Source organism: Stomoxys calcitrans, chromosome 4, assembly GCF_963082655.1.
Source record: "Stomoxys calcitrans chromosome 4, idStoCalc2.1, whole genome shotgun sequence".
Classification (NCBI taxonomy): domain Eukaryota; kingdom Metazoa; phylum Arthropoda; class Insecta; order Diptera; family Muscidae; genus Stomoxys; species Stomoxys calcitrans.
Window position 1 is genome coordinate 12,756,941 of NC_081555.1, and position 27,186 is coordinate 12,784,126.

General features: G+C 38.9%; 2 protein-coding genes across 2 annotated transcripts in view; both read left to right on the forward strand.

Moving 5' to 3' along the window:
- Nucleotides 1-10,722, forward strand: part of LOC106087416 (plasma membrane calcium-transporting ATPase 3) — a 31,737-nt gene extending 21,015 nt beyond the window's left edge. The window contains exons 2-14 of the mRNA XM_059366890.1: nucleotides 612-972; nucleotides 1,036-1,322; nucleotides 1,383-1,597; nucleotides 2,687-2,697; nucleotides 4,844-5,187; nucleotides 5,256-5,498; nucleotides 5,560-5,801; nucleotides 5,862-6,306; nucleotides 6,369-6,456; nucleotides 9,475-9,788; nucleotides 9,849-10,047; nucleotides 10,111-10,322; nucleotides 10,385-10,722. Coding sequence (XP_059222873.1) covers nucleotides 621-972; nucleotides 1,036-1,322; nucleotides 1,383-1,597; nucleotides 2,687-2,697; nucleotides 4,844-5,187; nucleotides 5,256-5,498; nucleotides 5,560-5,801; nucleotides 5,862-6,306; nucleotides 6,369-6,456; nucleotides 9,475-9,788; nucleotides 9,849-10,047; nucleotides 10,111-10,322; nucleotides 10,385-10,522 — 3,090 coding nt within the window. The 5' untranslated portion in view covers nucleotides 612-620 and the 3' untranslated portion in view covers nucleotides 10,523-10,722. The remainder of the gene's footprint in view (nucleotides 1-611; nucleotides 973-1,035; nucleotides 1,323-1,382; nucleotides 1,598-2,686; nucleotides 2,698-4,843; nucleotides 5,188-5,255; nucleotides 5,499-5,559; nucleotides 5,802-5,861; nucleotides 6,307-6,368; nucleotides 6,457-9,474; nucleotides 9,789-9,848; nucleotides 10,048-10,110; nucleotides 10,323-10,384) is intronic.
- A 1,230-nt stretch (nucleotides 10,723-11,952) lies between these two features.
- On the forward strand, nucleotides 11,953-27,080 carry LOC106087417 (uncharacterized). The gene is made up of 3 exons (XM_013252454.2): nucleotides 11,953-12,128; nucleotides 12,211-12,518; nucleotides 26,740-27,080. The coding sequence occupies exons 1-3, from the start codon at nucleotides 12,071-12,073 to the stop codon at nucleotides 26,833-26,835; spliced, it is 462 nt and encodes a 153-aa protein (XP_013107908.1). The 5' UTR covers nucleotides 11,953-12,070; the 3' UTR covers nucleotides 26,836-27,080.
- The last annotated feature ends 106 nt before the right edge of the window (nucleotides 27,081-27,186 follow it).

The following is a 27,186-nucleotide window of genomic DNA, read 5'->3' on the forward strand; positions in this document are numbered from 1 at the left end:
CGCCTTAAAAAGCCTGTAATGTTGCCGTTAATACTCTTAAGCTCAATAAGGACCCCTTTATCATTGCTGCAGACATCTTGGGACGCGTTTCTTTCTTTTTTTGAGGGTCCAGCAAACGCTGTGGTTCTTACAGGCCAAACGTCCATGTCAATGAAATCCAAATACAATCATTTTCTATAAACATTTCTAGAAAAATTAAAATTTCTGTAAAAATCTTATAATCCTTATTTGGAAAAGTCTTTTTTTTAATTTTAAAACAAAATCATTGTTCAAATATTCTAAAAAACTAAATTTTGTTCAAAAATATTTGTTGTTGTTGTAGCCACATTTTCGATCCTCATCAAATACCTGTAGGTTAGCAATCTCGTTCCGGACCAAAGAACCGATCCCGCGGAAACAGTTTGACCATTGGTTATTTTAAGGCGCCAATCACCCGCCTTATCATGTCGAGCATCATAGGCACTCAGTATTTGTGCAAGAGCCGGTGCCGCCCGGCCTCTCACTGAGACTCTACGCTCGATTTTAATTAAAATTTAGTAACCCAACCATATTCCCTTGTTTATTTCCTATATCCCTATTACTAAAATTCTTGTATTTTCTTTTTTTTTAAGATTTAACAAATGGCCAGCATAAATGGAAGACCGGCTCAATATGGGATTTCCCTGCGACAGCTGCGCGATCTCATGGAGAATCGAGGTCGCGAAGGCGTTGCAAAAATCGATGAAATGGGTGGCATAAATGATCTATGTAAGAAACTCTACACATCACCCAATGAGGGTCTAGGTGGATCCAAGAGTGATCTCGATCATAGGAGAGAAACATTTGGCTCGAATGTCATACCTCCCAAGCCGCCCAAATCCTTCTTAACTCTAGTCTGGGAAGCTTTGCAGGATGTTACATTGATTATTTTAGAAGTAGCTGCCATAGTTTCCTTAGCCTTATCCTTTTATGCACCTGAGGATGAGGATGCGCGTAAGTTTTCTTTCTTGGAAAATAAAAGAAAAATTTGTAAAACTTTTTCTTATACATTTATAGCTGTCTTGGAAGAAGAAGAAAGCCATCATGGTTGGATTGAGGGTTTAGCTATTTTAATTTCCGTTGCTGTGGTGGTCTTGGTTACCGCCTTCAATGATTACTCTAAAGAAAGACAATTTCGTGGACTGCAAAATCGCATAGAAGGTGAACACAAATTTTCAGTTATACGCAAGGGTGAGGTTCATCAAATATCTGTGGGAGATTTGGTGGTGGGTGATATAGCCCAAATCAAATATGGCGATCTTTTGCCAGCCGATGGTATAGTTATACAAAGTAATGATTTAAAGGTGAGTTTTGTGGAACTCATAAACTGAATAGGAATTTGGTTTTAATTTTTTTTTCTCTAGATTGATGAGTCCTCTTTGACTGGCGAATCGGACCATGTGAAAAAAGGCGTAGATTCTGATCCCATGGTGTTATCGGGTACCCATGTTATGGAAGGCAGTGGTAAAATTGTTATTACCGCTGTGGGTGTTAATTCACAAGCTGGTATCATCTTTACTCTCTTGGGAGCCACCAGTGATGAACATGATACGGAGAAGAAGAAGATTAAGAATGGTGAGTATGTATGGTAAAGCTTAAATAAGCCATATTGGACAATAGACTCTTAGTGGGAGGGGAAACTCAACTATGTATAAAGTCGTTTATAAGTGAATCGATCAATTGGTAAGCGCCATCTGGTAGAGGTTTTGCAAAATTCTTTGAAACAAATTAGCATTACGTTACGTTTTTTCTACAAATGAGCATTACGTTACGTTTTTCCCTCAAATAAGCATAACATTACGTTTTTTCCCAAAAATTAGCATTAAGTAACGTTTTCCCGCTAAGAGTAGGTATTCTGTTCGTCTTTCGGAATAATCGCAGTAATTTTTAATTCCTTCACGAGCGAAATTTGACAGTAAGCTAATGGTTTTGTTTCCATACCAAAAAAGACGTTTTTATACCCACCATCATAGGATGGGAGACATACTAACCTAATCATTCCGTTTGTAACACCTCGAAATATTGCTCTAGGACTCCGTAAAGTATATATGTTCTGGAGCGTCTTGACATTTAAAGTCGTCTTAAGACGTCCCTCCGTACCTTTGTATGTCGAAATCATGAAAGTGGTCGAACCAACAAAGATATCCGTTTGAAATTTTTCACAGAGACTTCTAATTGATGTAGGTCGTTGGGGATTGCAAATTGGCCATATCGTTTCAGATTTGGATATAGCTCCCATATAAATCAATCTTCTTATAGGAAGTCTTGACTGAGAGCGGCAATTTTTGTCCGATTTGGCTGAAATTTTGCACGGTGTATTTTGTTTCGTCTTCCAATTGTGGTTAGTCCAAATCGATCAATAACCTGACATAGCTCCCATAAAAACCGATCTCCCGTTTTTACTTGAACGGCACATTTTCGCAGACCCAGTAAACCATCTTTGGATTGAGTCCCTATCTTATGCTTATGGCTCATCTGCTTGGTGCCCTATTATCCATCTACGTATTTTACCAGAGATATTGCAATCCCAGACTAGCAATCCTTTGAATTCGACTGCGTTTTGAACAGTTGGAAGATTTTGTAAATGTTGTCCACCAGTTCACAACACCATACCGATATACAGAAAGTAATTAACATACGGCTTAAACCCCATAACGAATACAAATAGCCCAATTACAGGTGTAAGACAAAAGTTGACTTTTCGTCCTTTCCCACCAATAAGACAGCTTCAGCCATTGGCATTTGTCTGCTGAAGGGAACAACGTCTGATTTAAATTATTAACTCACCTATAACGTGTTCTTAAGTCCACTAGACTCTCATACGCAAAGCCTGCTGAAGTATATCTCTAAGAATGCTTCAAAAGTCTCCTGTCTTAGATCTTTTTCATTTATTTTATACTATCGGATATGGAAAACGTTGAGTTTAGGAATTATGAGTGTTCGAAATAACCTATCTTCCTTTTAGTTGTGAACTATTGGGAGGATTTTTTAAATACCGTCCACCAGACCACAACACTACACCGCATTATGGATAGGACAACTGCAATGTACAGCCAGTAAAGGACACCGGGATTAAACCCCTTTATGATTACCAATAGATTACTTGCAGGTTGCCTCTTTCATCCTTTCCTACCAAGCAGGCAAGTTCACCCAGGTTTCTACCAAAAGAAACAACGTCAGATTTAAATGGTTTTAAACCTAGACAATTTTCGTCAGTTTGACTGTCATTATTAATAATCGAAATTACCTATATTCGTCTTAGTAGTGAAGTGGCAGACCCCTTTCCATAAGACATTGTCTGCGGAACAGGCTGATTAAGAACCCTGCCCAGCGCGGATCCTTAGTACACTTTCCCTGGTTGATAGTAAGACTCCCTGTAATGGCCCATTGTTTTCTGTCAGATAGTGGGATCCCTTCCCTTCAAAACTCTCTTCGATGAGGATCCTTAGAAGACTGTTTTTAGGTATAAGATCAAAAGCCATAGGTCTGGTCCAGTCACTCACTGAAAATTACTACCGGGGTAGGTTTGTAAACTGTTGACAGAGGAAATCAGAAGATGACCACGAAAATTCTTTGTTGACGAGAGAGAGATTATGTGGTGGTGAAGTGATCATGAAAGTACACTGTTGGCGGACGAAGTCACAGATTATACGGTTCAGTGACCACGATTAAATAGTGTTGACGGAATAACTCTCGAGTGGTTCGGTGAAGTCTACTGTTAACAGAGGAAAGACCGAGTTTGCACGGTGCAGTGATCACGACGCCTATTTTGCGGAACTTCAGTCTTAGTAGTGAAGTAGCAGACCCCTTTCCATAATAAGTGTTGCGACATTGTCTGCAGAACAGGCTGATTAAGAACCCTGACCAGCGCGGATCCTTAGTAGACTTTCCCTGGTTGATAGTAAGACTCCCTGTAATGGCCCATTGGTATCTGTGAGATAGTGGGATGCTTTCCCTTCAAAACTCTCTTCGATGAGGATCCTTAGAAGACTGTTTTTAGGTATAAGATCAAAAGCCATAGGTCTGGTCCAGTCACTGACTGAAAATTACTACTGGGGTAGGTTTGTACACTGTTGACAGAGGAAAATCAGAAGATGACCACGAAAATTCTTTGTTGACGAGAGAGAGATTATGTAGTGGTGAAGTGATCATAAAAGTACACTTTTGGCGGATGAAGTCCCAGATTGTACGGTTCAGTGACCACGATTAAATAGTGTTGACGGGATAACTCACGGATTGTTGGGTAAAATCCACTGTTAACGGAGGAAAGACCGAGTTTTTACGGTGCAGTGATCACGAGCCTATTTTGCGGGACTTTCACGATGACCGTTTAACAGATAAAAAAAATCGGAGATGACTACTAAAGTACGCAGACTGAGGCTGTTTTCCCTGATTCCCAAACATTTTAATTTATCTTTGTCACTTAGCACTTCGACTCTACTCACCCAGATTACCTTGGTCCTCCAAACCTTTGCTCGGATTCCGACGATTAACTTCCCAATATTTTATCGGCTTCCTTACAGAGGATATTTGGATCCTTCCCCTGACTGATTCAAACCCCATCTCGGCGAGAACCCTCAGTAGAATATTTATAATGGTCACCCCACAAGAGTGTTGATAAAATTATGCCCGCGTACCCTGCTATACCCAATTTCTCATTAAGGTCTTTGACTCACAGCTAGAATGTGCCATATCCGATTTCTGAGAACCTTTTCCAAAAGCAGAGAGATGATCAGACAGTTCCCTTATGATCTTAAGAAGATGTTTTCCAAATTTTCTTTTTGTCCCTTCATTTAAATCTACCCTATTTCTTATTTTCCTACAGAAAATGGACACAAGAATGGCATTAAATCGGAGAGCAATCATGTACAACCTCCTCCAAATGAATCGGCCGCCGAAGGTGGAAAGGAAAAATCCGTTCTGCAAGCCAAACTCACCAAGTTGGCCATACAAATTGGTTATGCTGGATCTTCAATTGCTGCCATAACTGTGATTATATTAATCATACAATTCTGTGTACAGACATTTGTGGTCGAAGGCAAACCCTGGAAGAATTCGTATGCCAATCATTTTGTTAATCATTTGATTATTGGTGTGACTGTTTTGGTGGTGGCGGTGCCCGAAGGTCTGCCCTTAGCTGTAACCTTGTCTTTGGCTTATTCGGTTAAGGTATGTGAACATCGGAAAAAATGGTCTTTCAAGGCTTTTTTGACAACTCCAACTCCTTTTGCTTGCAGAAAATGATGAAAGATAATAATTTGGTGCGCCATTTAGATGCCTGTGAGACCATGGGTAATGCCACTGCCATTTGTTCAGATAAGACTGGTACTTTAACCACCAATCGCATGACTGTGGTACAATCCTATATTTGTGAAAAACTATGCAAAGTTTTGCCAAAATTCAATGATCTGCCAGCAAAAGTAGCTGAATTGATAACACAGGGTATTTCTGTGAATTCTGCATATACCTCGAATATTTTGGTAGGTCTATGTTCTTGTATAGCAACAAAATTTGTATTCAATTATTTGTCCTCCTATTAAGCCTGCCGCCAAACCCGATGAATTACCCACCCAAGTGGGCAATAAAACCGAATGTGCCTTATTGGGTTTTGTTCATGCCTTGGGAGTCAGCTATCAGAAGATACGTGATGAGATTACGGAGGATAAATTTACCCGTGTCTACACTTTCAACTCGGTACGCAAAAGCATGGGCACTGTTATACCAAGACCAAATGGGGGCTATAGGCTGTTCAGCAAAGGTGCCTCGGAAATCATGCTGAAAAAGTAAGAAAACCTCTTGCCCTCAAAGTAGACTCTTCATTTCTCTCACCCTCTTTTTCGTAGATGCTCCTATATCTTTGGCGACAATGGTGTCTTGGAGGAGTTCACCGCTGACATGCAGGAACGTATGATACGCGAAGTCATTGAACCCATGGCTTGTGATGGCTTGCGTACCATATGTGTGGCTTATCGTGATTTTGTCACCTCCAATGCCGCAGAAAATGAGGTGCTCATAGACGGTGAACCCAATTGGGATGATGAGGAGAATATGATGACGAATCTTACCTGCTTGTGCGTAGTGGGCATTGAAGATCCTGTGCGTCCCGAGGTACCCGCTGCCATACGCAAATGCCAACGTGCTGGCATTACTGTGCGCATGGTCACTGGTGATAATATCAATACAGCCCGTTCCATTGCCACCAAATGTGGAATTTTGAAGGCCAATGATGACTTTTTGATTTTGGAGGGTAAAGATTTTAACAGTCGCATTCGGGACAACAATGGCAATGTGAGTTTTGCCACTAACTTTCTCAAACAGGAGAGTAATTTGATAAGGATGAAATTTTTCAGGTTCAACAACATTTGATTGACAAGGTGTGGCCCAAATTGCGTGTATTGGCCCGTTCCTCACCCACAGACAAATATATATTGGTTAAAGGTTAGTATGGTGATCTTAAGTGACTAATTTTGGGGGTTTATGGTGGTAATTTGAGGAGAGAGAAGCAATTCAAGTCTCTCCTTCTGTATAAGTCCTGGATTTTGTGTAAAGTGATTACTGATAAAACTTCAAAGGAAAGGGTACTCAAACTAACCTGGAAAAAACGTTTAGTACCTTTTCCCAGACGGAAGGCTAGTTTTAGTACCTTTATCCAGAGGAAAGGCTAGTTTTAAAACCCTTTCCCAGAGGAAAGGGTAGTTTTAGTAGCCTTTAGTAGAGGAAAGGGTAGTTTTAGTACCCTTTTCCAGAGGAAAAGATAGTTTTGGTACCCTTTCCCAAAGGAAAGGGTTTTAAATATCCTTTCCCAGAGGAAATGGTAGTTTAATACCCATTCTCAGAGGAAAGAGTATTTGAATACCCCTTCCCAGAGGAAAGAGTAGTTTTAATACCCTTTCCCAGAGAAAAGAGTAGTTTTAATACCCTTTCACAGAGGAGTGTAGTTTTAATACCATCTCACAGAGGAAAGAGTAGTTTAAATACCCTTTCACAGAAGAAAGAGAGTTTTTTTACCCTATCACAAAGGAAGGAGTAGTTTTAGTACCCTTTCCGAGTGGAAAGAATAGTTTAAGTGCCCCTTTCACAGAAAAAAGGGCTGTTTAAGTACCCCTTTCCTAAGGAAATGGTAGATTTAGTACCCTTTTCCCGAGAAAAGGGTATTAAAGCCTTTCTCAGAGGAACGGGTAGTTTTAGTTCCCTTTCCCAGAAGAAAGGGTGGTTCTAATACCCTTTCCGGAGGAAACGGTAGTTTTAATACCCTTTCCTGGAGGAAAAGATAGTTTTCGTACCCTTACCCAGAGGAAAGGGTAGTTTTAGTAGCCTTTCCCAAAAGAAAGATAGCTTCAGTACCCTTTCCCAGAGGAAAGGGTGGTTTAAGTACCCTCTCTCAGAGGAAAGGTTAGTTTTGGTACCCTTTCCCAGAGGAAAGGTTAGTTTTAGTAATCTTTTCCGGAGGAAAGGGTAGTTTTAGTACCCTTTTCAAGAGGAAATGGTAGATTTAGTACACTTTCCCAGTGGAAATGGTAGATTTAATACACTTTCCCAGAGGAAAGGATAGTTCTAATACATACCCAGAGGGCAGTTCTAGTACCCTTTCCCAGAGGAAGGGGTAGTTTTAATACCCTTTCCTAAGGGAAAAGTAGTTTAAGTAGCCTTTCCTAAGGGAAAAGCAGTTTAAGTGCCCTTTCCTAGAGAAAAGGTTAGTTTTAGTACACTTTCCCAGAGAAAAGAGTTATTTAAGTACCCTTTCTCAGAGGAAAGGTTAGTTTTGGTACCCTTTCCCAGAGGAAAGGGTAGTTTTAGTACTCTATCCCAGAAGAAAGGGTAGTTTTAATACCCTTTTCCAGAGGAAATGGTAGTTTTAGTACCCTTTCCGAGGGGAAAGGCTAGTTTAGGTACCCTTTCCCAGAAGAAAGGGTTGTTTAAGTACCCTTTTCCTGAGGAAATAGTTTATTTAGAACGTTTTTCCAGTGGAAAGGGTAGTTTTAGTACATTTTCCAGAGGAAAGAGTATTAAAGCCTTTCTCAGAGGAAAGGATAGTTTTAGGACCCTTTCCCAGAAGAAAGGGTAGTTTTAGTACCCTTTCTCAGAAGAAAGGGTGGTTTTAATACCCTTTCTCAGAGGAAGGGTAGTTTTAGTACCATTTCCCAGAGGAAATGATGGTTTGAATACCCATTTCCGGAGGAAATGGTAGTTTTAGTACCCTGTCACGGAGTAAAGGGTAATTTTTGTACCCTTTCCCGGAGGAAATGGTAGTTTCAGTACCCTTTCCCAGAGGAAAGTTTAGTTTTAGTACCCATTTTCCGAGGAAAGGGTAGTTTTAATATGATTTCCCAAAGGAAAGGGTACTTTTGATATCCTTTCCAGAGAAAAAGGTAGTTTTAGTGCCCTTTCCCAGAGGAACGTGTATTTTCAGTACTCTGTCCCGGAGGAAATGGTAGTTTCAGTACCGTTTCCCAGAGAAAAGTTTAGTTTTAGTACCCATTTCCAGTGGAAAGGATAGTTTTAATATCCTTTCCCAAAGGAAAGTGTAGTTTTGTTACCGTTCCCAGAAGGTAGTTTTAGTACCCTTTCCCAGAGGAAAGGATAGTTTTTTCGGAGAAAATGGTAGTTTTAGACACTTTCCCGGAGGAAACGATAGTTTTGCTATCCTTTCCCAGATGAAAGGGTAGATTTAGTACCCTTTCCCAGAGGAAAGGGTAGTTTTTATTCCCTTTCCCTGAAGAAAGGGTGGTTTTAATACCCACTCCCAGAGGAAAGAATAATTTTAGTGCCCTTTCCCAGAGGAAGGGTAGTTTAAGTACCCTTTCCCAGAGGAAAGGATAGTTTGAAAACCCTTCCCGGAGGAAATAGCCGTTTTAATTCCGGAAGGAAAGGACAGTTTTGGTACCCTTTCCCAGCAGAAAGGGTGGTTTCAGTACCCTTTTCCAAAGGAAAGGATAATTTTAGTATACTTCTCGGAGGAAAGGGAGAAAATGCCATTTCCCAAAGGAAAGGATAGTTTTGGTACCCTTTCCCAGAGGAAAGGGTGGTTTTAGTACCCTTTTTAGTACTTTTTCAGAGAGGAAAGGGTAGTTTAAGTACTTTTTCCCAGAGAAAAGGGTAGTTTTAGTACCCCGAGGAATGTGTAGTTTAAGTACCCTTTCCTAGTGAAAACTTATTTTTTGGTACCCATTTAGTCCCCTTTCCTCTGGGAAATGGTAGTTTTAGTCCCTTTTCCTACGGGAAGAGTATGTTTAGTCCCCTTTCCTCTAGGAGTTTTAGTCCCCTTTCCTCTAGGAGTTTTAGTCTTATTCCCCTTGCCTCCGACCCAAGATAAGCGACGTCCTGTTCCGCAGCCTTAAAGATATTGGGAAAGAGATATGGCAGGGCCAGAGAGTGGAGTCTTCCATTCCTGCTAGTTTGGATTTGGAGAAGATATTTCATTAGCCCATATACTTTTGTTTCTTTGTTTCTTTCCAGGTATTATCGACAGTACAGTTAGTGACAATCGTGAAGTTGTAGCCGTTACCGGTGATGGTACAAATGATGGTCCTGCTCTAAAGAAAGCTGATGTTGGCTTTGCCATGGGCATAGCCGGCACAGATGTGGCCAAGGAAGCTTCGGATATTATATTGACCGATGACAATTTCAGCAGTATTGTAAAGGCTGTGATGTGGGGTAGAAATGTTTACGATTCCATAGCGAAATTTTTGCAATTTCAACTTACTGTCAATGTGGTGGCTGTGATTGTGGCCTTTGTGGGAGCATGTGCAGTGCAGGATTCGCCATTGAAGGTAAAAAACATCACAAAAATTTTATATATTGGATTTAAAGCAACTCAAAATCCATTTCAGGCTGTACAAATGTTATGGGTTAACTTGATTATGGACACTCTGGCCTCTTTGGCCTTGGCCACCGAATTGCCAACACCAGATTTATTGCTGCGCAAACCTTATGGCCGCACAAAGCCTTTGATTTCAAAGACCATGATGAAAAATATTTTGGGTCAATCTATATATATGTTAGTTGTTACTTTTGTTCTTTTGTTTTTGGGTAAGTTCGGCTAAAAACCTTTAGAGCTAAAGTAGCTGAAGCTTGTTGTTTCCACCCCCTAAGGTGCCGAATGGTTGGATATCGAATCGGGCCAGGAACAGCCTTTGGGCTCAGGACCTGGACAACATTTCACCATTATTTTCAATGCCTTTGTCATGATGACACTGTTCAATGAAATAAACGCTAGGAAAATCCATGGTCAACGTAATGTGTTCCAGGGTCTCTTCACCAATCCCATTTTCTATACCATTTGGATATTCACCTTTGTTTCTCAGGTATTTTAGCCAGAAAATTTAAATGAAAATTGTTTAAATTTTTTAATTTCCCTATTTTTCAGATTGTTATAGTCCAGTATGGTTCATTGGCCTTTTCAACACGAGCCTTGTCATTGGATCAATGGCTGTGGTGTGTTTTCTTTGGCGTGGGCACCTTAGTTTGGGGACAGGTTGTCAGCAGCGTGCCGCCTAGAAAATGATCCGTTCAATAATTGCAATCTCTGAGATAACGAAACCTTGCCCACACAATTTTAGAACATAACCAAACACTGAAACAGTATTTATAAACTAGAGAATGTCATAGAGAAAAAAAAAACAACTTGCGAAAAAAAATCATTCATTCACCGTTATCATCATCAAAGAAAATTGTTCAAATAAAATTCATTTTATATTTATTGAATTTACTCTGAACTACAATAATTTACCTACGTTTAGACGTAAATGTAGCGAAATATGTCTAACTATAGGTTTGTTTGCGTACTTTTTAAGTAAGAATTTGCAGGTGAGCATGGCGAAACAATTAAAGGTGGTCTCATTTGTACAACAAACACAAATCATATGGTGCAATCCGCCATCTTGCCATCAAGCTGATCGACGTTTTGCCAACACACACAAAGAAATTTGTGTGCATGTGCATATACGTGCGTGTGGTGGTGCAAACAAAAATCTGACATCTTAATACCGTCAAACCTGTTCGGCTGTTTACAGCTGTTCGCAAGAGACCACATTTTTTAAATCCGCCTTGTCCCTGTTCCTTAGTGGAAACCTATCTGCCAAAATGTTAATACAAAAATTACAAAATTTTCTAAAATACAAAAAAATACCAAACATAACTTCCATAAAACTTGTCATCATCTCCAGAAATCTTCCAACAAATAATTATTTTGAAATAATTAACAGATAAATGTCAAAAAGTAAAACGAGCAACGGTTCGGTCGTTTTTGAAAACACAATAAGGAAAACGAGTCAGTTTAGACAGAGCATTATGGATGAATTAGGAAGGTTGATTCACTTGCCTAGCTGATGAAATTGTCCAACTCCAGATTTTTTTTCAAATCCCTCTAGAAAGTAAAATGTTTGGTTTGGATTTTAAAATTTTTTTACATTTTGTTCCTTTTTCACATTTTAATTGTTTTAATTTATAATTTACACGTTTTTAATCATAAATTTTTTGAAGTTGTGGCTGTTACACGTGACAATGTAAATAACTACTAAAATGTCAATTAGGAAGTGTCCAGAAATTTGACAGCCTATTGGGAATTTGCGCCACCATCACCACAGGGTTGTATAGTTGACTTCGTTGTTGTTGGGCAAGTGTGCCAACCTTGTTAATTCAACCATGCATAGCTTTAATCTCATGCTACACATGATAATGCAAATAAAAACTAAAATGTCAATTAGGAAGTGTCCAGAAATTTGACAGCCTATTGGAAATTTGCGCCACCATCATCACAGGGTTGTATAGTTCATTTCGTTATGTTGGGCAAGTGTGCCAACCTTGTTAATCCAACCATGCATAGCTTTAATCTTTTTTATTTCTCGTTTGCCAAGCAAATCGGTCTTTATAACCCAATTTAGGTTGCACCCCAAAAAAATGTGATCAATATGGCAACACTATGCATGGGAGTGGTGCTGTCAAAACGAAATTAGTAAACATACCACTTTGTTTTTTTTCATGCTGGTGATTGTTTTGTGTTTATTTTATTTAATTTTCCCTAAATAACAATAATATTCTCTACATTTTTGAAATGGAAACTTGGAAATTGGCCATTGTTGCCTTAATAGCCATATATTATTGCTCACAAGGTATTGGCTTCGGCAAAAGAAATTGCCTTTGATGTTTGCACTGAGCCCCACCTCAATCTAACCCTGTCTTGATTTCATTTAGTGAATTTCGTTACTGGCTTGGAATGCTATGTGTGCTCCAATCAAACGGGTAATGTGGAAAAATGCCTAAACACCATTAAGACCTGTGAACCTGGTGAAGATGTTTGTGGCACCGAAATTCGTTGGGGCAGTCAGCCCTATTTCTCTCAAGGTGCTTTGAAGCAATACTATGTCTCGAAACGTTGTATGACCAAACAACGTTGTCAGGCCCAACGTAAGCGTCACATGCCCTATTGCACTCACATTTGGTATGAGGATTGGTCATGTCATGAATGCTGCCGTGGTGATAGGTGTAATTATTTTGTCATTGTAAGTTTTAGTAATATTAATACATATAATTTTTATTTTTAAGTGTTTTATGCTGAAAGAGGCATTGGAAGCAAAGAAATTTATTTCGAAAACAATTAGTCATGCGAAGCATGGAAACTAAATGCCTGCTGATAGTGTTACAGCTCACATAGAGCGCAGAGGCCTGTCTCTACGTATGTGTATTGACATCAAGGGGGCCTTTAGCAATGTCGGGACTGAAATACTGATCCAATTTTTATACCAGTACCGGGTGGGCCGTGTCCTAAGAGAAAGGATAAAGTATGTTTGGATAAATTGTGAGTCCCAGTACATAAGGGCGAAGAAAAGTATGGCTCAGGACACGCCACAGAAGGGCATTTTATCGCCACTTCTATTGTTACAGAACGTAAATAACCTACTACGAATCCTAACGAAAGAGGGATTTAAACGTAAACAGCTAAGCGGACAAAGTTATAGTACAAGAGACAGGAATCCGAATCAGATGCTAAAGAAAGACGAAAGGTTCTTGTAAGCAGCATAACACTGGACTAGACCTAAGGTTTGAGTATCAATCCAAAGAAGACTGAGAGCTGTTTGTTTATGAAGAAGACGAAGATTGGCCGGTGAGCAGTAAGATTTCCATATTCTACAATATCAAATACCCGGGTGCTATATTGGATAGGAAACTGAATTGGACATGTAGCGTCCTGAATCTTTGAACTCCGATATGTGTGGTTTTCGTAGTTATCAAGATAAGCTTAGCGTCCACAACTTGCTGATAGTGGAATGCTCCATACGGAGTAAAAGTTATTGTTGTCGTGAACAATCACCGGTATCGATTTGAGAGCCTAAGTGAGAGGCCGGGCCGCACCGGCTATTGCTTAAATACTTTATTCAGAGCACACTGAGTGCCTATAATACTCGATATGACAAAGCGAATTATTGGCGCCTGGCTATCATTTTGCCGCAGCGATCGGTCTTATGTACCGGAACGAGCTTGCTCACCTATAGGAATTTGAACAAGATCGCCACCTCCACATGCAAATGTGGCTAAAAAAAACAACATCCTGGTGCGTACTGAGAAGGTTCACAGATTTTGGACACTATAAGGCCGATCGTAAGCTCGGATTGGGGCCTAATTCTGCAGATAGTCAATCCGTAGAGTCATTAGATCAACACTAACATAATAACATGACAAAATGTTCAAAGATTGTATTCCCTTGGCATGAACGGGGCGATAAATACAAGGTATACAAGGGATTTGCAGACATTTCTAGATACCCAATCGATTGAAACACAGATTATGTATGGGGTGGCCATTGAGTGTGAATTGAATATAGGACCGGAATCTGGATCTACCTGGAGTCGAGTACCTTACAACTGTCCCCAACCAGTCTTTGAACACTCTTATAGTACCCGATGTCTGAAGATGGGCAGAGTGATCCGGCTACTGAAGCCTGCAACGGACTCGAATAAGAGGGAATCGTACAGAGTGATCTCCCTTCTCTCACCAGTAGCCAAGACGCTTGAAGGACTACTCCACCCAAGCATCGTTGGAGAATTCCGTGTGGTTTAAAATTACGAAATTGGCCAAATAAATAAAAAAAAAGATTTCTATTCGCCGTGCATCAGCATGGATTTCGAAGACTGGATAGCACAATATTGCATGCCATCACCGCACACAATTGCCATGACTTCTATCAGGAAATGTGATAGGACGGTCCTCGTGGCATTGGACCTATCGAAGGCACTCGACACGGTCAGCCATGCCAATCTATTTGAGCACATCGCAAACACAGCCTGAAACTCTGGGTCGCGAATTATTTGTGTGGTCGCCAGTCAATTGTGGTATTAAGGGACAGGAAATCGAAACACCGTACATTGAAGCAGGGAGTTCTCCAAGGAGGGGTAATATTTCAGGCACTGTTTAACGTCTATCTACACTTCTTTCCAATCCCTCCACACAGCATAAATAACGTATCATAGATTCAGGACGCCAATCAATTAATGATATTTGCGATACCTCAACGAACTTGCCTCTTATTTCTCTGCAAGAGATTTGAAGATATCTGCCACCAAATATTCAGCCACATTGTTAACTACAGATGAGCGTGTGGTGAATAATGAGCTGAATGTGATATTCGATGTAGAAACGATTCCGACCATTAAGTGTCCCAAAATACTTTACACATTTGACTGCTCTTACAAATTCTCCATAACTGCCACATCAATTTGCGATAAAGGCAAGAAGAGAAATAACGTCCTCAAGTCTCTTGCCGGGTGCTGACAAAGAAACCACCCAAAGCAATGGACCGGTCTGTGGTAAGTTATGCAGCACCAGGTCCCGTTAGCTATGTGACACGCAGTGAAATAATATTCAGATCTGTTAGAATGCCGCTCTTTGAACTGCGACGGGCTGTCTCCTCAGTTCTCACGTGGACCATATAACATAGATGCTGTCTAAGCAATGCCTACTGGTAGGATGATCCAAATCATCATCTTGTGTATAGGTAACCACCGCCCAGAAACCTCAAGATCTATAGAGAGAACCTCCAGATCAAGCGGTGTATCAAGCGGACCTAGACAACATTAATCTTGACACGGTAGCAGATGCAAGGAATAGCTTCCGGGTGAATGTGGTCCTTGGAGAACGACCACTTCCCATTACACCTGAAGAAATTGACCCCTCCGGCAAACCAGAGTCGTTCTGGCTCAGTTACGGTCCGACTCAATTCCTATAGAGCATGGATTAATGCCAACGTGTTGGATGTGTCCCGATCGTGTTCTGGAACCACACGTCACCTGTTTAACTACTCAACCAGAAACACATGTCTCAGACCCAAATCCCTCTGGACGCACCCCGCTTTCGTCGCAGAGTTTCTTGATCTTAATACTCGAAAGAATCAAGCAAACGGAAAATAGAACACAACACACTGCTACAACAACCACAACGACCCGGCACGGGATAGCTGTAAGCGCCATACAGACTGGAACATTGAGCTCCGATTTGCGTGGTGCTCATTACTGTCACGAGAAGCTTAGCTGCGAGCTATCGGGCGCGTCCACAGGTTGCGGATAGTGGAATGCTCCGTACAGAGTAACTGCAACGGCAGTCGCTGAGACTCTCCGGTATCAAGCGGAGAGTCTCAGCGAGAGGCCATGCGGCACCGGCTCTTGCACAATACCGAGCGCCTATGATGTTTGATATGACAACGCCAGTTATTTGCGCCTTTAAATAACCAATGGCCATTCTGTTCTCGCGGCGATCGGCCCTTTGGATCGGAATGAGCTTGATCACCTACAGGAGCATGACGAGGATAGCCAACTCCACATGAAAAAGTGGCTTCGACAACAACACAACTACAACGAAGGGAATACGAGAGACTTTATAGCATTTTTTATGCCTTTACCCAACTTTGGAGGCTAACGTGAACCTATACTTCTATGTCAATACGATACCAGACTTTTTAAAAGAGTTATAAAAGTAGATTGGAAAACGATTATGGATTATGTGAGTACCACCGAGTCCTTGAAATAGGTTTTTTAAGATAACTTTATTCAGAACGCACATCAAGCTGATTGTTTACTTAGGTGTATGCTGTTGCGGCATGAAGCGGGTTTAAACCCTTACCATTTTCTTCACCCAAACCAGACTATAAATAAAACAAAACCATGGAGGCTTTTTGTTTTGGCCCTCAATAGCCTGTTTGAAGGTTTTTCTATAAATCGATGTTGTAGTTGTTGTAGGCACATTGCATGTGAAGGCAGCGATCACCTTCAATCTCCTAAATATGAGTAAGCCCGTTCCGGTCCATAGGACCGACCGCTGCGGGTACGTGATGGCCATTGGTTATTTAAAAGCGCCAAAAAATTCGGCTTGTCATATCGAGCATCATAGGCACTCAGTATTTAAGCAAGAGCCGGTGCCCTATCGTCTCAACTCTCCACTCTATACCGCTGATAGTCCGCGACTGCAGTTGCAGCTACTCCATTATAAGAAGCATCTCACTATCCGCAAACTGTGGACGCACCCGGTAGCTCTCAGCTGAGATTCTTGTGATCACTACCCTGGCACGGGATAGCTGTGAGCACTACACCGGCTGGAACATTGAGCTCCAATTTGTGTGGTGTTCATTGCTGTCATGAGAAACTTACCTGCGAGCTACCGGCTGCGTCCACAGGTTGCGGAACGTGGAATGCTCCATACGGAGTAGCTGAAACGGCAGTCGCGGACAATCAGCGGTATCGAGCAGAGGGTCTCAGTAAGAGGACGGCCGATATCGGCTTTTGCACAAATACTGAGTGCCTATGACGCTCGATGGCCATCACGTAATCACAGCGATCGTTGCTATGGACCGGAACGAGCTTGCTCACATACAGGAGCTTAACGAGGATTGCCACTTCCACATGAAAATGTGGCAACAACAACAATAACATATCACCACCACACAGATTGGAGCTTAAAGTTCAAGCCTATGTGGTGTTTATAGTTATCCCGTGCCGGGAATCGATGCCATATGTCATATTATTGTGTATCTACACAAAATCATATGCCCACGGGCGTAAAAACAATTTGGAAAAGTGTGAAAGAGTTAATCACTTCTATAAAATTTAAAAAATCTGCCTAAGAACTTACCAAATGCAATCCATGATGGAGGGTCAATAAGATGCAATCAGCGTCGATGGGTTTATAGGTTAATATTTCTTTTTCGGGCTGATGGAAATTCAGCTTTGCGCGCTAAAACACGATCGGAGTTCAATGATAGTGCATATCAACAAGTAAACGCAAATGAACTAAATTGTTGTTGTTGCTGTAGCAATCAGGCCTATGCACCACAACGACATTACTCCCCAAAGGGAGCTTGACAAAATCAGTTTCCCTTTCGTAAAAGTATTTTTCTGCACAACAACACAAACAATCAACTATTGCCACAACCGTCGCGAACGCTTTACGTATATTTCTTTGCTTATTTCTTAACATTAAAGTGTTTTTTTTTTTAAATTTATTTTCACTTTTTTATTTCACCGATTTTATGCGTGTTTATTCATTCACTGCACTAACTGTAAATACTGCCAAAACTATTAACACAGTGTTGTTTTTTGGAGGATGTGAAAAAAAGAAAATCTATTGCCAGATCACTGAAAATTTAAATTGAAGTATCGTGCAGAGTTACCAAGGCTATTGTTTTAGCATTTTTTTATTATGGGGTTTTATTTAGCGCTCACTTTTCACTATTGCAAATTAGAGACTGTATAGTATCTTGTTTTTGTTATAGTACTGTATAGAGTAAAGTACGCATTGGCGCATGTTATCGATCTGCGGCTACTTTTATGGCAATTGCATGCAGCACACACAGTTGTTTTATTTTAGTAGATGTACTTAGCTACTCTTTAAAAAGCGCTACGTGCAAATATTAAGAATAAACAAAGAAAATTAAGAGCAAAGAGAATTTTGAGAGTATTGTGCATGAACAATGAAATTTATTTGGCTTGTTTGTAATCGATTGTGGACACTTGCGAGTACTGTGAATGGACAATGAAAGTGATTTGGCTATTTTCAATCGATTGCGGACACTTTTTTGCTTTTAAACTTTAAACTATTTAAAAAAAAAACACTTTTAATAACTTTGATGTTGGCTTATTTTTTGTTAATTCAATCGTGTTTATGTTCCCTCATTTCCATTTTTCTCCTCTCTTAAGGTGTTTATTTCGAAAGAAAAAAAAACAAAACGTCAGATTTCTAAACGTTGCTCTTAGAAATAATTTTTTTAGGAGAGGAAAGTTATGCCCATATTCACAAAACTTTATGTAGCGTTAATGTAGGCTTATTTGACAGATTTCCTTTATAGAACTGTCAAATAAACCTATTATAGAGCTGATTTAAGTTTTGTGAATAAGGGTGTGAATCGATAAGAATCTTTTGTATGTGGCAGCACATTACAAAATATCTATGAAACTTCAAATGGTTCATTTAAATTTAATATCGGCCAAATACTTTAAATTCTAAAAAAAAAAATTGATTTGATTGATTGAAAGTTGTCTACCAAAATGGCTAATATATCAGCTATGTAGATAAACGAAAATTTACGAATGACTAGAAAAAAAATGCAAGGCCAAGGCGTATTTAATAAGGTGGCTGCATCAGCACAGCTGATGGAACTTGATATATCATTTAATTTTTGAATTCGCCTTATAAAAATATAAATTTCAAAATAAATATTTTAAAAATTGATTCTAATTTTTGCTGCTGTTATGGTTCTTCAACTTCGGTTATATAATGGTACGCGTCTAACAACCTCAATCCTTCAGGGAACTTAGTCGTCCTCAAAAAGCGCAAAAAACACAGATAAAATTTGCGCCAATACAATGTCAGACCATAGAATGAAGAAGGAGCCAACATGCATGGAAATACGGTGGCCAGGTGGACTGGAAAAAAGGTGAAAGGACAATGTGTCTAAAGATAATTTAGACATAAAAAAGGCGTTTCTTTAGCCATAATCCTGCACCTCCACCCGCAATTTTGGGGCAGTGCCGCAAAAGGTGCTCAACCATCTATAACTCATCCTCATCCCCACAAATCAAATTAAATCCGTCATGTGTCCTGCGTGACACCAAAGTCCTAACATTGCAATGAGAGCGGTACCTCCACCCTATCTAGGAGAGATCCCCTGAACACACCAAGTTACTTCATGTTGGTGAATTGCATAAACTTTTTCTTTCGGGGCATACATACGCCTTGTGCTAGGCTTAAAATTTCAATAATTACAAGCAAGAAATCAATTACTTTCTTACCTTTGTCCACAGATGATAATCTTTCTGATTTTAGATTCTATAAAGCCAGATTTGTTGTTGGAGCCGCAGATTTTTGATGTGTTTGTTTGTCAACAGCCAACTTTATCCGTTTTCCTTTTTCACTTAAGTTTGCTCGAAATCACACTAACATAGGCAGCTTTTAACGTTTCGTTTGGTTTTTCACTATGTATTTATTTTCACAAATTCAGAAGCCATGTTATTTTTGTTTTGTTTTAAAAGCGAAACACTGAACTTTTTTTGTGGCCAAGCATTAAATGCAACAAGTTGTTGGCAGGGTAGTCATAACAAACAAAACAGATTAAGATTTTCCAGCGGACGACACTACAAAGTTTTAACGCGATTTTTTTAATTTTAGTTACCATTGCGACATTTTTGATTATGTATAACGAATTTCCGATTGTAATTTTCCTGCGAATTTACAAACGTTCACGCACCGATCACTCAAGTCAAAACAAAATTTATATTTTTTTAATAACCTTGGAATTCCCAAGCTTCAATTTTAGATTTCATAGCGAAATTGATATGTACACAAAGTCCCGTTTGTAATTTTTCGGCGAAATTTCGAATGTTCACGCTCCGATCACTCAAGTCAACAAAATTATTATAATTTTTAATAACTTTAGATTTTTTTTTTGAATTTTAGTTTTCATTGCTAAATTATTGATTATGTGCAATGTGAATGTTCACGCACCGATCACTCAAGACAACAACATTTGTATATTTTTTCATAACTTTGGATTGATTTTGTTAAATTATTTCGATTCTAAAGTTCCGATTGTAATTTTTACCCGAATTTGCAAATATACGATGTTCACGCACCAATCACTCACGTTGAAAAATTTGTATTAGGTATAGAAACCTTTTTCTTCCTATTAAATACTTTTCTACTCGGTCTACCAACGAAAAATAACGGCAACACACATCTCTGCCAGCCAAACTTTTTGTACACATACAACATATGTACATACATATATTCCAGTGAGCGATTTTATGTTTGCTCAGATTTTCTCTCATGTTAGATATTTGCACGTATCTCTTTCGCGCGGGTTGTCAAGTGGTAATGAGAGAGACAGAGCAATAAGTCTTTATAAATGTGGTGGTATCAGAAAAAAGTCTACCTTTCCATTTTTGCGTTTATGTGTTTGCCGAGCCGCAAATAACTGTATTTTCCCGTTTCCTTCTCTTATTGAAATTCTTCCAATTTCATTAAAACACTGAACATTGAACAAAAAAAGCACTGTTTAACATTGATAGCTATACACATCTTGGCTTGGTTTTATATATTGCATTTTTTTCATAAAATTCACATCTTGGCTTGGTTTTACATATTGCATTTTTTCACAAAAATCCATAATCAATGCTACGGGCGTATTGTTGTTGCTGTTGTAACAAGGCAATTAATGCAACAAGTTGTTGGTGGGATTACACATAGCCACTACACAATTTAAACGCAAAAAATTTTAATAATTTTCCATTTTTTTAAGTTTGATTTTAGGTTTTCAATGCAAAATTATTGCCTTTGTAAAAAGTCCCGTTTGTTTCCTTTAGTAATAATTTCACGCGAATATACGAATTTTAGTTGTTAACGCGCCGATCACCCGAGTAAAACTAACCATTGTGGCTCGAAACAAATTCCTTGCAATTAATGCATGCTGCGACTAATACAAGAAAAGCTTTTTGCTCTACTCCCTCTCTCCCCAACTATCAAGCATACCAATAAAAATTTGCTGCCAATACACACCATTACAATAATAAAGCAACAACATTTAGTTTTTAGGCTGCTGCGTAACGGCTATGCTCTCTTCACAAATATGAAAATTCAGAGATAAACATTTTTGATCTTTTGTTTTTGCACATACGAGTATCTCTTTCCGCGCAGGTACCCAAAAGAGAGAGTGAGAGGTCTTTATAGATGTGGTTGTATCAACAAAAAAGGCTGCCTTGTTTTCTTGCGGTCATGTGTTTGCTTAACATCAGCTAACTGTATTTTTCCGTTTCCTCTTATTTCATACACACACTCAACATTGCATAGAATAACACGGTTTAACATTGATAGCTGTTCACGCCTTGGCTTGGTTTTACATGTTGAATTTTTTCCAAAAAATTCATAAACGATGTTTCGCGCGTATAGTATTTTTCTTAATTGTATGCTTCCTTTCTTTTAACAGCGAAACACTTAAGTGGATTTTAAAATAAGACAATAAATGCAACATTTTGTTGGTAGGGTTACACATAGCATACAGATTAATTTTTTCCAAAGGCCACTACACAGTTTAAACACAAAACAATTTTAATAATTTGCGATTTATCAAGTTTGGTTTTAGGTTTTCATTGCAAAATCATTGCTTTTGTATGTATAACAAGTCCCGGCGTCCCGATTGTAATTTTTACGCAAATCTACGAATTTAAGATGTTAACGCGCCGATCACCCGAGTAAAACTAACCATGATGACACGAAACAAAATCCCTTGCAATTATTGAATGCTGCGACTTGTGCAAGAAAAGCTTTTTGTTCTTCTCCCTTTCTCCCTTATTGCCAAGCATTCCAGAAAAATTTGCTGCCAATCCACAAATACTATAACAAACCAGCAACATATATTCTTTAGGCTGCTGCTGCGAAAGGGCTATGTTCTCTTTACACATATGAATATGCAACACAGGGTAAATGATTTTTGATCTCTTCTTTTTGCACATATCTCTTTCCGAACATGTTCCCAAGAGAGGAGAGAGACGTCTTTATAGATGTGGTGGTATCAGTAAGAAAATCGGTTTTGTCTTCTTGCGTTCATGTGTTTGCTTAACAACTGCTAACTGTATTTTTTCCGCATCCTCTTTCTTATTGGATTTCATTCAATAATTGGTGGCTGTTCGAGACTTGGGTTTGTTTTTCATTTTGTAGGTGCATGTTCTTTTTTTCACAAAATTCATAGGCAATGCTGCACAGTCTTTAAAATATTCTTAATTTTTTGGCTTTCTTAATATCGAAACACTTAGTTGTAATAAATGCAGCAAGTTGTTGGTGGGATTAGACATATTAAACAAATTAGCATTTTCCAATGTGAAAAAAATTGTTTTTTTGTAATTTCGGATTTTTCATGCTTTGTTTTAGGTTGTCTTTGTAAAATTATTGCTTTTGTATGTATATATGTATAACAAGTCCCGGTTGTCCCGATTGATAATTTTCACGCGAAATTACGAACTTAAGATGTCAACGCGCCGATCACCCGATTTAAACTAATCATTGCGGAAAAAATGCAGCGTCTTGTAAAGGAAAGCTTTTTGCTTAAACTCCCTTTCTCCCAAGCATAACACAAAAATTTGCTCGTAATCCTCCATTTAAACAATAAAGCAACAACAAAGCTGCTGAGAGAGTAGTGAGAGAGTTGTCTTTATGTGTGTAATGGTATCAACAAGAAAGTCGGTTTTGCCTCTTTGTTGTCATGTGTTTGCTAAACAACAGCTAACGGTATTTTTTCCGTTTCTTATTTTCTTATTAGTGTTTATTCATTTCCACTTATACACTTAACATTGCGCAGAACAACACTGTTCAACATTGCAATGTAGTTATTCACGTCTAGGTTTTTGCACAAAATTCATAAGCTTTGCTACAGGTGTAATATTTTGTTAATAGCGAAATACTTAAGAGTTTTTGAAAACAAGACAATAAATGCACAAAGTTGCCGGTTGGGTAGACATAGCAAACAGACATTTTCCAATGGCCACTTTTAGTAATTTTGAATTGTAGTTACGATTGCGGAATTATTGATTGGTATTTTAACGCGAACTTATGCATGTTATTCACCGATGACTTCAGTTGAAAAATCTTAATATTAGAAGCTTCTTTTCCAAGAAGCGCACAGCTCTGCTGGTAACACTTTTTGTTTATGTATTGCTCAGTGAGCGTTTTATGTTTGAAATAAGGCAAATAAATGAAATAAATTGTTGGTAGGATACGATATAATAAACAGATTAACATTTTTTAATGACCACTACACAGTTTAAATGGTTTTCATTGCACAATAATTGCTAACGTATGTACATATGTATGTATAACAAAGTCCCGTTTTCCCGTCCGCTTATATAACACGCGTATTTACGAACGTAAGATGTTAACGCACCGATCATCCGAGACAAACTAACTATTGCAAATTCTTTTAAGCTATTCAATGCAGTGGCTGTACCAGAAAAGCTTTTTTTTACAAATATGAGTGAAAGAAGTTCAGAGAGAATGTTTTTCTCTTTTTTTCTTTAGCAATTTACATACAATGATGGTATCCAAGAAGGGTAAAAGGTTTTTTTTTATACATTTGTGTAAGTGGTTTGGCAAAGGATTGACAAAAGTTCGGTTGCTTTTTGTGGGATAGGAAACGGAAAAGTTTTGTTTTAAATTTATAACCACCGGCGTTGAATATTGGGGTCTTTTAACGATTATATAGATTATAAAGAACGATCATGGCAATATGGGGCTTAAATGAAAGGTTATAAAAAGTAGAGTACAAATATTACAATAAAACGGGTGTCCAAGAGACTTGGGCTGCCCCAAACCCAAAATATCTCTAAATGGTTGTATTGTACACAAAAACGTCCAAGTGTGTTAGTTTTTTTCCGTACAGACTCGAAAACGGCTGAACCAATTTTCTTGAAATTTTCACAGATTGTGCAGAATTGTCTGGAAGGAATAATACGCTTTATAATTTTTTGATACAAGATGGGGCGGGTCTTCCCCTTACCACCCAAACTTCAAAGTTGGCCGAATAGGATAGTATGGGACTAAAAATTTGGAAGTAAAATGCGAAACTTATTTCGCAATAGCAGACATGAACCAACTTAGGGGCGTGGTATGAAAAACAATTAGGGATTTTGTAAGTAGCATGGAATTCCTAGCTTGCAAATGCAAAATTGGCTATGAACATTTCATTAAGGAACTGGGGCAAACTTCTCACAAATCAATGAGCGCTGTCCGACTAAATTTTAAACTCAATGATAAGGGACCTCCTTTTTATAGCCGAGCCCGAACGGCGTCCCTCAGAGCGACACCTCTTTGGGGAGGAGTTTTTATACGGCAAAGTACCTCACAAATGTCTCGAGCATTAGAAATGGAAAACCACCGCTGAACATTTTTCTGATGTTGTCCTGAGCGTACATGCTAACCTCTAACCTGTCCTGAGCGTACATGCTAACCTCTGCGCTACGGTGGCCTCCACTTTCTAACTTAGATTAATATCCGCACTCTCTTTCAACCTAACGTAACCTATATCAAAATTTAGCATCACGAATCAGGTGGCCGCCCCACCAAAAAAAAAATTCCCAAACGGGAATGTAGACCGATCGGGACAAAATGAGGCTGAAATGAAAGGTCTTTTGTAGTAGAATGTGAATCTCATATCAAAATTTGCCTTCAAATCTTGTGCTTCGAAACTTGGGACCATTTAGAGGAGATCACCACTAAAGGTAAATGTTATACGATGCAGATTTATGGCTTTAATAAAAGATAACTTGAAGTAGACTAGAAATTTTGAGGCACAGCCCGAAAAAGGAAAAGTCTCATAGTGCTTCAAATGGACAATGTAGAACGATCGGTCCAAGATGGGGCTTAAATGAAATGTCTTTGAAAATAGAACACGAAACTCGTTTCAAAATATGCTGTCATATCTCAGGCTTCCAAATTTGGGGCCAAGTGTGGTTGTTCTCCCCATACCAAGTTACCCCCAAAAGGACTTATTGGCCAATCGAGTTAATGTGGGACTTTATTAAAGGGTCACTGGAGAGAGTCAGTGGAATAATACCAACCAAGTCTCAGGACTGCCCCAAACGGGACCAAGTGCGGGTGGTCTCCCCACCCCTCGTTCGTTTAATAAGTTCAAAAGGACTTATTGAATTGGGGAATAGCCCGACCAATGTCTCAGGGGCTCAACTGAAATGTCTTTACGAATCTCATATCATATTTTGATGGCAAATCTCATGCTTCCATATTCGGGCAAGATACCCCCAAAACAACTTATTGGCCAATCAAGATAATATGGGCCTTAAATAAGAGATTACTGGAAGTAGAGAGCCTGGGCAATAGCACGACCTACAACAAATTCCCCAAAACGAGCTACGAAACGGTTTATAAGGGAGCTATATCGGGTTATTGATATATTTAGACCATACTTACCACAGTTGTTGGAAGTCAAACTGTCAAGGTGTCATACTTACCACAGTTGTTGGAAGTCAAAAAGCTTCATACAAAATTTCAGGCAAATCGGATAATAATTGCGCACTCTAGAGGTTCAAGAAGTCCAGATCCGAGATCGCTTTATATGGCAACTAGATCAGGTTATGAACTAATTTAAACCAATCTTACCACAATTGTTGGAAGTCATAACAAAACACTTCATACATTATTTCAGTCAACTCGCATAAGAATTGCGCCCTCTAGAGGCTCAAGAAGGCAAGATCCAAAATCGGTTTATAAAGCCGCTGTATCAAAACCTAAACCGATTTTGTCCATTTAAAATTTCAACCGCCCTACACTATTTGTGCAAATCTTCAAGTGCCTGGCTGTCTTCCATCGAAAGTTAGCATGCCCCAGGAGCTCAAGATGTCAAATCAGGAGGTTGGTTTCTATTGGAGCTTTAGCAGGTTAAGAAACCTATTTTTACTGACCTTAGCACGGTTGTTTTTAGGCTTAACAGAACACTTTGTGCAATATTTCAACCAAATGGGACAACAATTCTGGCTTTCAGGTGCCCAAGAAGTCAAATAGAAGGACCACTTTATATGGTAGCTACATATATTCATATCTGAACCAATATGAACCATTTGCAATCTCAAAGACCTACATGAATTAGAAGTCGCTGTGCAAAATTTCAAGGGTTTATCCAAGATATATTCATTTGCAGGTAGTGGCAGTTGTCCAACAACAAAATATTGAGTGCACTATTTGTCAAAGTCAGTGATTAGTACAACTCTCCATTTTTCGTTGTTTGTGTTATTAACTTTCACACACAACCACAAAACCGTAGTATGTAGTTTTGACTTTTAATATCATGTGCAATGCACCATCATAGTATATCCGCTCATAAAGTATATCCTTGGTCTATACGTCCTTGTCTTCTTTAGGGGCATGGGCAAAGCTAAGACTGGTATTAAAGAATTTGGCTTTTATGCGGATTGTGGTAAGCCTCTAATGCACTCCAGTGTAGTTAGTCTACATCTAACCACAAATCCACTCTATTCTTTCGCAATCCTTCGGACTTCCTGTGAGGCGGTAATGCCGTCTTAGAGCTTTACCTATACATCCGCCAGTATACTGCATCTTCTCTGCATAGAGTTCGAACATTTGAGGAACACATTCGCAAATCATGGTTTTTAATGGCCTTGTCTAGATAGTTTCATTAAAAATTCCTTTTAAAAAATCTTTACTAAATATTTTTTTTCTTTCCAGAGTGGCTCTTCCAAGAACTTCAACTGCTATAGCTCAATTCTAACTGCAGCAATGAGCGCATTTATAATGGTATGGTTAAGAAAACAATTTGTTTAACCACAAGACGTTTCAAGTATTCACCACAATAGAAGCCAGCATATCATAGCAGCTAAATAGTATATACACCTACCACATGTATGTTAATGTACATAAGTTTTTACAAAAGTTTTAAAACATCCGTCCAGAAAGTGCTCTTATATTTAAATGCCTAGAAAGAGAAACAGAAGAATCTTTAAAAACAAAACAACTCGAATATTTTTAATAATGTCACCAGCTATTGGTTTAGAATTAAGTTAAGAAAACACGAACATTATGTATTTGACTTTACTTCCTGTCTTTTTTTTTGGAAATTTTAACATTCCGTCCAACATTCTGTTTATTGTAGTTAAAATAATTTTTTTCTAACTT

What these genes read in the sequence shown, in the direction of transcription:
- LOC106087417 (XM_013252454.2), top strand. Translation starts at nt 12,071, where the DNA reads ATGGAAACTTGGAAATTGGCCATTGTTGCCTTAATAGCCATATATTAT. An exon ending in CATATATTATTGCTCACAAG is followed by an intron (nt 12,129 to 12,210) that starts GTATTGGCTTCG and finishes GATTTCATTTAG; the next exon opens with TGAATTTCGTTACTGGCTTG. An exon ending in GGTGTAATTATTTTGTCATT is followed by an intron (nt 12,519 to 26,739) that starts GTAAGTTTTAGT and finishes TTTTCTTTCCAG; the next exon opens with AGTGGCTCTTCCAAGAACTT.